At 46.3% G+C, this 10,403-nt stretch overlaps 1 protein-coding gene across 1 annotated transcript in view; it reads left to right on the forward strand.

The window, feature by feature from the left end:
* The window catches only part of LOC104619520 (plexin-A4-like), a gene marked incomplete at both ends in the record, with an annotated part of 42,254 nt that overhangs the window by 24,325 nt on the left and 7,526 nt on the right, over positions 1 to 10,403 (forward strand). Inside the window, 3 exons of the mRNA XM_010285424.1 lie at positions 775 to 841; positions 2,954 to 3,100; positions 10,160 to 10,319. Of these exons, the coding sequence (XP_010283726.1) occupies positions 775 to 841; positions 2,954 to 3,100; positions 10,160 to 10,319 (374 nt within the window). The remainder of the gene's footprint in view (positions 1 to 774; positions 842 to 2,953; positions 3,101 to 10,159; positions 10,320 to 10,403) is intronic.

Here is a 10,403-nt window from a genome sequence, read left to right on the forward strand (position 1 = left end):
AAACCTAAAAAGAAAGCTGCAGCCCTAAGTGAGAACCCCTGGGTGGCTTTGGTGATAGCCAGGACAAGGAAGACCCACTTTTACTCATCCAGGCAGTGATTCTTTCTTTCTTCTTGAGCAACACCAGTGCATGTACTGGAGTCAACACAGGTTTATCCTGTGCTCCTGGTGTCCACACCACATTTACAGGTCTGAGTAAATCCTTCTGTAGGAAAAGTTCACCCTGAAGGCTTGAGATGGAGTTTGTTTGATTGAGGACAGAGTGTTCAAGGGCAAAAGGATGCGCCACATTGACACATTAAGGAGCATAATCAGTGCTGAATGCCAGGGAGATATTCAGTGCCAGAAAATTATTCTCTGGTCACTTAGATCTGCCTGTCCTAGGTATATATATAGCCTACTATATATGTGGCCTAACTCTGAGCTCCACATATTTGATAGTTTTATCCTCCCTGAGCTCCTCTGAGAAGGTTCCCTCAAACATTGTCATCTCCCTTTCATTGATGGAGAAACTGAGAAACAGGCATAGAAGGAATTCCCTAGTCACAGGAGAATCAACAGGGTGATAAGGATATCCCTGCAGGTTTCCTAAATCCAAAGCTAAACCAGAGAACCTAAGACATGCTTAATCCTGATGGTGTCATGCCAGACTTCCCATGGGGCTCAGATATCTGGGCAGTAAGGTGGACAAAGCCAATGTTTTGACTAGCCCTTTGATATGAGCAGCATGACTAACTAATTTCCAATTTGCTTTTTCTCCCTGGCTGGTTTTAGGACAGAGTCTGTGGCTGAGAAAATGCTCACCAATTGGTTCACCTTCCTTCTGTACAAGTTTCTCAAGGTAAGAGGAGCAGCAAGCCTGGATGAACAGCTGCTTTAAAATATTTCTTCTTGATGTTAGGGCAAAAACTTCCCAGACATACAGGAAAAGTTTTTTTTCTCTGGAGGGAGCTCACTGCCTAACAGGAGAAGGCTGTTTTCTGATCCAGAGAGAGCAAAGAGGACACTTATTTAGAGAGGCAGCCTGTTGGTCTTACTGCTGTACAGAGGTGGGATCTAAGGGTCCGTGCTGAAACGTGATGATTTCAGAGGCTGGTGGAGACCTATATCGAAAATGCTCTCCTTTTACTAGCAGAGTCAGACCTCCATCACATGATGACCCATATTTTCAATGCATAGTGGCTGAAGAGCTCCCATAACCCCAGTTCAGAGGCAGTACTGAGGCCCAGTGCCTCCATCATACTTAATCTGCTTTACCCACACTGTAGCCAGATCCCTGCTTAGTTTTATTTAGGGCTGAGTCCAAGCTCTTCTTGGCATAAGGCTGCCTCAAGCCTGCCCTGGGCATGTCCATCTACCCTCTAAATACAGAGGGCTGGATGCAATACACTGTGTAAACCTGACTGCTGCATCTAGAACCCAACACGAGCCGAGGCTGTTGCTGCTTCGTAACCCAGTGGGAGGTAACATTGGCTTTGCAGGACACTCATCAGCAAAAGAGTGAAAGGACTTGAGACACCCCCTGAGCCCTCTTGTTCCTCCTGGAGGGTCTCCTTGGGGTGGTGTGTAGTAAAAAAAAGAGCGTTTCAGCTTTTGAGACATGCCACTGACTGCTGGGTGATGACAGTTTCCTCTTGGGGACCCACACTGAGCCTGAAGCATGCTAAATGCCAAGGCACCAAACTCAGAGCCAGCTTTTTTGGAAGGAGCTGGGCTCTGCACCTCTCCCTCTTTCCCAAAGCAGTTGCTAGGTATCCTTACACCTCACAGCCCTGTTTGGACAGAATAGCCACTCTCTGTCTGGCAATTCAAGGCTTTACAAATCAATCCCTTTCCCCTGAGCCTTTCCCAGACACAACCAGTCCAAAGATGAACACATGGGAAAGTTTTGAAGGTCCCTGGAAGGTAATTTCAGTGACTTCAGTATCAGATTCCTGCTTTCAGCTGAAAGGAAAGGATATAAGGAGGTGACTCTCTAAAGAGCTGCTTTTATAATAGGCTTTTTTCACCCCACTCAGCTACTTGTCTTCTTGCCTTAGCCTGAACAGAGGCCTGATAAGGGCAAGAGACAGGCTCACAGAAGCAATATGCTGCTGGCAGATAAGCTAATTAAGTGGGAGACAGGTGTAGGGACCGAGAAAGGGACCACTTTGCTTCAGATTATTAACTTGTTCTTGCTGGGATTTACACCATCGGAAATGACCTCGCTCATTGAGTTGGGACACGCTGCAAGAGGAGAGGGCAAGGTGGGGAGGAAGGATGGAGAGATGAAGGGGAAGGGAGGCGATAGAAGGAAGCATGAGGAGGGGTGCATGGCAGCAAATGTGCAGAGGGAGGGCAGCAAGGGAAGAGAGGTTAGGAAAAGTGTGGGAAGAGAAGTGCAGTGAGCATGAATGATGGGAAATTAGGGAGAGGTGTGCTTTCCTGGCCCTGCCTGGGGGCTGCTTGTTGCCGTCTTGTGCTGAGCCCCACACATCTGACATCACTGATCCACTCCCCTGGGTCATGGAGCTGCTCCTGCCTGAGCATCCCTGTTTGCCTCCAGCATGAGAGTGCTCAGGGAGACTGTGGACTCTGCCCAGAAACCCAGAATGGGGCACCAGCAGTCCATCTCTTTTTCAGACCCGTCTCCAGGTCCTCAGGGACCCATCCCACCACCTGCTCCAGTGCAAAGCTCTGTCCTGGTGGCCATCACCTGAACTGCTCCTACAAGGCTCTGCTAGCCCCAACATTGCCAGGGAGCTTTGGCCCGTAACAGGACACTCGCGAGGGTTGGTTGCACTCTGTGGAAGTGGAGGGTCACCTCTATTCCTAGGCCATATAGAATAGACTGATGCATCTGTCTCAAGTGGTTGGGGACAGCAAGCTGTGGCAGTCATTGAGATGCCATGTAGGCTGGGTTCTCACCTCTGCTCTTCCTGTTTCACCTCGTGGTTGTCTCTCATCCCTGCAGGAATGTGCTGGTGAACCTCTGTTCTCCCTTTTCTGTGCCATCAAGCAGCAGATGGAAAAGGGTCCCATCGACTCGATCACTGGGGAGGCCCGGTACTCACTGAGTGAGGACAAGCTTATCCGACAGCAGATTGATTACAAGACGCTGGTGAGTTCTTTTAGCACACCTTCCTACAGGCTTGTTCAACCTCTTCTAGCAAAAGGAGATTTAGAGAAAAGAAGCCAGTGATGGGCATGCTGACCCTCTGGGACAATTTATTCTTGCAACCCAGCAGGGTAACCCTGCTAAAGATTGACTAGTCACATCGCCTAATACAGCAAGGTTTGTGGCTGAAGCACCTGCTTGCCAAGCACATTTGCAAAGACAGCTGCTTCCAAGGTACTTCCATTGTGCCCTGCCCCATTCCCAGAGTAACTCCAGCTCCCCAAAGGCATCGCCTGTTCTCTGAAAGCATCTGCACTCCTTGCAGGGTAGGCTAACAGTGCCAATCCTTTACCATTGCTTGGATTAGGTTAGGTCTGGGAACATTGGAAGACAAGCGTGAACCTTGTGTCGAGAATATGCCTATGAATGTGAAGACAATAGATATGGGCAATTTACTCTGTTCTGTTAGACAAAATACTTCCTAGTACCTACCCCTTTTCCTGAGAGTGATGTCCACCCTTCCAACACCCCTCTGAGTTACAAGTAAAAGCTCTTTCTACAGCAGAAGGATGGGGTTGTCACTGCAAGTTATCACCCCCCTGAGATCTTGGGAAGAGTCTGATGTTCATTATGAGGTTTCTTCCTTCTTACTCTTGGGACCACCTGGGGGTATTTTGATCCCCCTTCTCCCCATCACCTGCTCCCTTGTCCCTGGTCCCCAGCACCAGTGGCAGAGCTGCCCAGCTCCAGCCTGGGCACACCAAGACCTGGTGTTTGCTGGGCAGTGCCTGCCCGGGGCAGCAGCCCTTGGCCATGCGGGGTGTCCCCAGCGCGGAGCTCAGGCAGGTCAGGCACGAGTCTTTGGCCATGAAACACTTGTGGTCACAGAGACACCCAGCTCAGGGCACAGCCTGACCTATTAGGTCTTCTCTAGGGCTAATGCAGCCATTCCTCTTGAGGAAGAACAAGTCAAAGAAAAATGTACTTGATTTAGATATTTCAAGGGAAAGAAGATTAATCCCTGCCACGGAATCATTTGCTTCAAAATGTAATTATGTACATGGTGAAAGATATACGTTGCATATGTCCAGCTTTAGCTTCTGCTCTGAGATTACACCCTTTTTCTACTTGATTAAAGAGCACCAATTAAAGAGCATTAGATATTTCTTCTTAGTGTGTTTGTGGGCCTTCACTTTTTCCTGGATACACTAAATCCACTGAGCTTCTAAGTCTCTGTGGGATGAAGAATACTTTGCAAGTCTTCAATGATCCTTGTAATTTCTTTATTTCCCCTGTCTTTGTTCTTGGAAAACCCCAACCCCAAATTTTATGATGGTCAGAAGGTGGTCTAAACTTATCAGATTATTTTATTTGCACCTTCAATAGAGGGACATTCATCTAACTTAACTTAACTTTATCTGGCTTTGGCAGCTGTGTCCAATGTTAGTTTCTTGACCTGTCTTAGATCTTAGCTCAGGTGGGCTGACACTAGAAATGCCTGCTCTTCTTCAGTAACTACAACCAGTCTAGAGCTGAGCTTTGGTTGAATCCAAGTCTGATGAGGGGGTAGACTTCATTCTTAAATAAGACCACAATTTTATTTTGCATATTAGAAACGTGACTTTCCTATTAAATCAGCAGCATAGTGCTTCTTTTCTATTACGTGTGGTTGTCTAGCAATTTGGAAGCCTGATCTCACACAGGGAGAGTGAGCAAAAGGAAGAAAAATGCAGACACAGAGTGATCGCTTTCACCAAAGGAAATCCCTCCGATCCTTTTAGGCTTGATATAAAGCAGCCAGCAAAGGGTAGTAATTATACATCAGCCTGAACAAAGCTATCCTCCATTTGCTTTGTGTCATTTGATGTTAATCAGCTCTCCCTCTTACATCTCAAGAGCAGACAAATATATCCCGATAGGAATCTCAGCAGATTTACTGAGATCAGCTTTGGTGAAGGAGATTAAGAAGCAGCAGAATATGAATAGGATTGTTCCTCCTTTCTGTTTCTCTTTATTTGTTTTATTTTGTCCTTCCTCTACCTTCCTTAAGCAGTCTGTCATCTTTTGTTAAAAATTTATAGTAACGAAATAAAGCAAGAACTGATTCAGTATTTGTAACATAGGAATTCCCTCAATGTCTCCTGCTCTCCACCAAATGCACCTACCTGGTCATCGCTGAGTTTTTAGTGTGTGTGGCTAAAATTCATTGGGTTGCTCATGTTTCATGAGTGCTAGATGACTGCTTGACTGAGTTAAATCACAGTCCCAGCAGCGTGGCACATTGAAACAGGCTGTTTACTGTCATTATTCCAGGAATACAAGGCCAGGGCTTCTTTTGGAAAGCATTTATTCTTTAGCGTTCATTAATCATGATCAAATATTTTAAGTCATGGTTTCAAATATGGTTTGAGTGAAAAGCAGATCCAAAGAAATTGACTTATCCAGGGAGAAAAAAGAAGACAGAACACTTTCAGACATCTGGAATTACTGATTTTACAATACACACCTCATTCACTAAATTTAGATTGTTTCAATCTGATTTATTTCCAAATCAGATATCTCCAATTTGCTGTTTGCCAGGTCCTAACAGTTCTCCAAGGAAGCAGCCTCAATGTCCTAGGATCTTTGTCGTCTATAACAATTTCTGTAATTATGAGGGATTTTTCAGTACAGTAGAAACGAAGTTAGTTACAGATGTGATTTGCTAGGATAAATGCGTTGCAACTAAACAGTAGGTCTTCTCCCAAGCTGTACACCTCAGAGAAACACCCTCTTGTGTTAATGTCTTTGCTAGCAGTCAGTGCTCATCGTCTCTGGTCTGCAGTGTTATTAAAAACCCAGCTAGATTATTCCACCTATGAAAGACAGGAAGATCTCATCCCCGCTGACTGCCGTCTGCCTTCGCCAGAATCCATGATTTTTTAGCCATTTACCTAACCAGAGTCCAGATGCAAAACCTCACTCTCCACTGCCACTGCTCTGCTGTCACTGGGAGATGAAAGACCATCCATCTCCTGTGTCAGCTTCAAATATATTGTCAGTTGGTACAAATAATGCGGGGGAGCAAAGACCTCGATGTGTGTCGGAAGCTGTCAAGAGTATTGGCTAATTAGTGGTTGGAGGTGTTAGATGGGAGCTGCCTAGTACCTCCTGAGCAGTGGCATGCTCTGCGTGGTCCCTGCACACTTCGGATCATCTCTCCTGACAACATATTCCAGATGGATAAAGATGCTTTGAGCTGCCTTTGGTTAAGGCTTTTCAGGGAATTTTGGTGGCAGGGAGGAAGCGATTACCAAGATATAAAGGCTCTCCCAGATCTCCCATGCTTGGCCTTTCTGGGGGTCTTTCTCCTTCTTGCACACTGCCAAAACTCTCTTGTGTGCTAGCCACCTTGGACTTCCCTTCGCCCAATCTAGAAGGGAGAGAAAGATGTCTGTCCCCGGGACAGAAACCATAGCAGTGTCCTGGTCTCAGGGCAGATCACTCAAACACTGCAGAGAACTCAGAGCCAGGGTCCCCGTATGAGTAATCACAAGCTTTGTTCTTGAAATGCCAGTGATCCGTAGTGAAGATCAGGGTTCAGCTGTCCTAAGCATTGCATGTTTACATACACTTTGAGACAGCTCATGGCTGGAAGGGCTGGTAGACAAAAAAAAAAAAAGCCCAAGGATGTAGAGAAAGGTCAATAAACACAAATCCAGTGGCATGACATGCCCCAAGGTCAGTGGGAGATCAGGGCTCAGAGATTACCACTTCACTGACTCCCAGCCCCATACCTTTCCATATTGACCCCACAACTGGCACCTTCCTTACGCTGACACAGACCTCAAAGCATGATAAAACAGTGGTGCCAAGTGCTGGTGTCTCCTCAGTGGCAAAACATTCAACACCTCCTTGAGTGACACTGAAGTCTCCTCTCTTCATCCACCTTGCTAGCTCTGCCCCACAGGACTCAAAGGTAGGTGGGGTGGGTGATGGAGCAGTAACACTGAATGCATTCAGGAGATCGGCATCCCAAAGTTTCCCTCAGAGTGATTGATCATGCAGTTGTATAATGCACAGGTCGTCTCAGGAGTCTCTTTCCCACTGGCTGACATCAAAGATTGTGTTGACATAGGTGGGCAGCACTGCAGTAGCAATGGGATTAGTCCTCTGTCTTACACGGGTTGTTATTAGGACAGTGCTGGGTGAAGCACAGGGCAAACCTTACTCTTCCAGTGAGACTGGAGCATCTGAACTCTGCTAAAGGGATGAATCCAGTGCTTAGAATTTTTCTGCTGGTAACCTTCTACCAGGGACAATTTACAGAAAGCTGGGGGGAGAACAGAGGAAACCCTTAGGAAGATTCCCATGGAAGTGGTAGGAATCTCTTGCTCCATTGCAAACGTCTCATTATGATTAGGAGCTTTAGTCTGTTGGAAGAGGAACAGAGATTTTCAACCTGTGGTATAAAGATGACTTCTACAAGGCCCATGACAGTCTCCAAAGAACAGCCATTTAGTGTGCGCCATACACAGGTGCACCCTGCAAAATTCCTGAAGTCTTTCTACTGGGACACTTTAGTGCTCCACAAGAGAACAGTTGAAAAACACCAACTGAGAGCTGATGTGAAGCCTGAGGCATATATGTCAAAGCCACTGTGCTCTGGGAAGGTTCTTGGTTTCTATAAACAATGACTGAATTACCTAAAATGTTGAAAGGAGCCTCTTGACTGTCATTGAAAAGAACACACTGGTGTCCAGGAGTTGGCAGCTACTACCAGCTGCCCCCCTCTGTGCTTGAGACCACCAAGAACAAACCTCTCTCTGCACAACCCTTTGAAATATTGCCTTCCTTGCTCCTTTTTCTTCCAACTGAGCTGGAAAAGAGAACAGCAAAGACTACTGTAGTCAGAGCATGAATGATCATGGCTCATCCAGGAAGAGTTTTTCTGCCACCTTCCAAAGTTGGCACGCTGTGAAATTCAAGAACAACCAAGTTATAAGAACAAATCACCATTGTCAGCTTCCAACTAGATGATGGTCTGCATTGCATGGTGGGTACTGGCATGGTGGGCACTGGTCAGCACCTGCAGGAGATATTGCCCCTTCTGGGCCAGCAGCTAGATGCCTGGTAGGGTATCCCAGATTATTTTAAATACCACTAAGTACGTTCATGTGGGGAACTGAACTAAACGCCAGGTGTTTGCATCGCAGTTGAATCACACCACAGAGCTTGCTCTGACTGGCAACAACTCAGTCCACCTTAGCTGAGCTCAAATCACTGAGACAGACCTGTAGAGTAACTTGGTCTCCAGAACCATGTCTGACCCTTGTAATACTCCAAAAGAGCTGTCCTAGCCTGCCATCACTGCTTCATTTCAGAAGGGGGCAACTAATAACCTCAACACTGGATGCGTTTCAACAGTGCTTTTTATGTGTAGTTCTGTGATCCTTTGAGATGAAAGTTGCTACAGAACTGTAAATCTGTGCCATTGTTATTATTATCTGAATTGATGCTTCTTCAATACTCCTGGAAGTGACATATAAATAATAGCATTATGATCTAATCAATATCTTGTATTTACATCTCCCCTTTCATCCAGAAAGATCACAGAGCTCTTTGTAAACAATATCTTCACAAGTCCCTCTTAGCTGAGCATAACAGCACCAAAGGGAGCCTGGTGAGCCAATATATAATTATACTGATATCATTTCACCCAGTTTCAAGCCACTTTGAGATCTCACTGCATCTTAGTAGGTTAAGATGGAAAGTGATGGACAGTCCAGTACCTATTGTGTACTACAGAAGGGAATTACAGTCAAGGTAGAATTTGTCTAAGGCACCAAAACTAACATGTCTGCACTTGTAAAAATGGCACAGGAACATTTAATGACCGTATATAACCAGGAGCTTCACTGAACACCCCTTCCAAGTGCAAAGGTGTGCTAAGTTTATAAAAGTTTATAGACTTCACACTCTTGTAACCAGAAGAGAGCAGAAAGCTCAATGTAGACATGGCCACGAGGTAGTGGACAGATTGATTTAAACACTGTGTGTATGTGTTTAAGGCATCCCTCCGTCCCTCAACACCCCATATGCTTTGCATTTACTCCTTGACAGAGTCTTTGGAGAAAATTATATTCTCCTTCTGAGAAATGAGGGGCCTCTCTCATTGGGTCAATTTTCTTTGTTCTATATGTGAAAGCAAAAGTTTCTGTTGTTGTGTTCCCTTTTTAAGAAGCCCTGCATTTCAAATTAATACCATTTTTTCTGAGACGGGTCTTGGTCTGTGTCTGTGCAGAAGATGGACAAACTTAAGGCTGAGAGATTGAAGAGCACTTTTACCTGAATTGTCAAAGTCAGGTGGCTGCGCAAGAAGGTTACTACTGAATTAGGTCACCTTGCCAGCTCTCTAGGGAGCATGGAATGGGTCAGAGGCCAAGGAAAGTTCTGAAGAGCCCTTTGGATATCAGTTCAGCTCCAACCAGGGTCAGGTCTGACTGCATTTTTAATCATTTCTATGAAAAGAGTGTGTCAATGACCATCGCCTGGTACCATTTGGGTGAATGCCATTTTTACTGAAAGCACGAGAACCTGAACTGTATTCATGGGCTTTCTGTTTTTAAGTGTAGTGAAGATGCCAAGGAGATGAGGCTCAAATTTAAGGGGCTGTTCCCACAGGTATAGTAGTTTCACCTCACAGACACAAGTGGCATGAGACACAAGTTCAGAAACACCTTCACATCAGCCCCAAGTCACTGTCTGCAGCATCTGGAAGCCCACAGCACTTAGATGAGAGCCAAATTCTGAGTTACCCTTAATTCACAGGGCACAGACAGCGGAAAGGGGCTGACAGTGCTGTCAGGGGTGTGGATGCATGCAATCCCCCCGCGTGAAACTAGATCTCTGTGCCCTCTCAAGGGAGGGAAGACTCTTCCTACACATTTTTCCCCTTATTGCCCCGTAATCCCCCTGGCTCGTAGGACACAAGAACCTGCAAGAAGGTGGTTGTGGAAGGGCGGCCACAGGGTACCTGTGTGGCTGTGAAGTGCACAGTAGGTCTCACTGCCTCTCTCTCAGGTCCTGAGCTGCGTGAACCCCGACAACGTGAACAGCCCCGAGATCCCAGTGAAGATCCTGAATTGTGACACCATCACGCAGGTCAAGGAGAAGATCCTCGATGCCATCTTCAAGAACGTGCCCTGCTCCCACCGGCCCAAAGCTGCTGATATGGACTTGGGTACGTGAGTGCACAGTGGCCTGTGAACGCCCCCGGGCAGGGGGTAATGGGGAGATGGGAGACAGCCAAACATAATCTCGACGC

This window comes from Phaethon lepturus, unplaced genomic scaffold (genome assembly GCF_000687285.1).
Source record: "Phaethon lepturus isolate BGI_N335 unplaced genomic scaffold, ASM68728v1 scaffold14784, whole genome shotgun sequence".
Taxonomy (NCBI): domain Eukaryota; kingdom Metazoa; phylum Chordata; class Aves; order Phaethontiformes; family Phaethontidae; genus Phaethon; species Phaethon lepturus.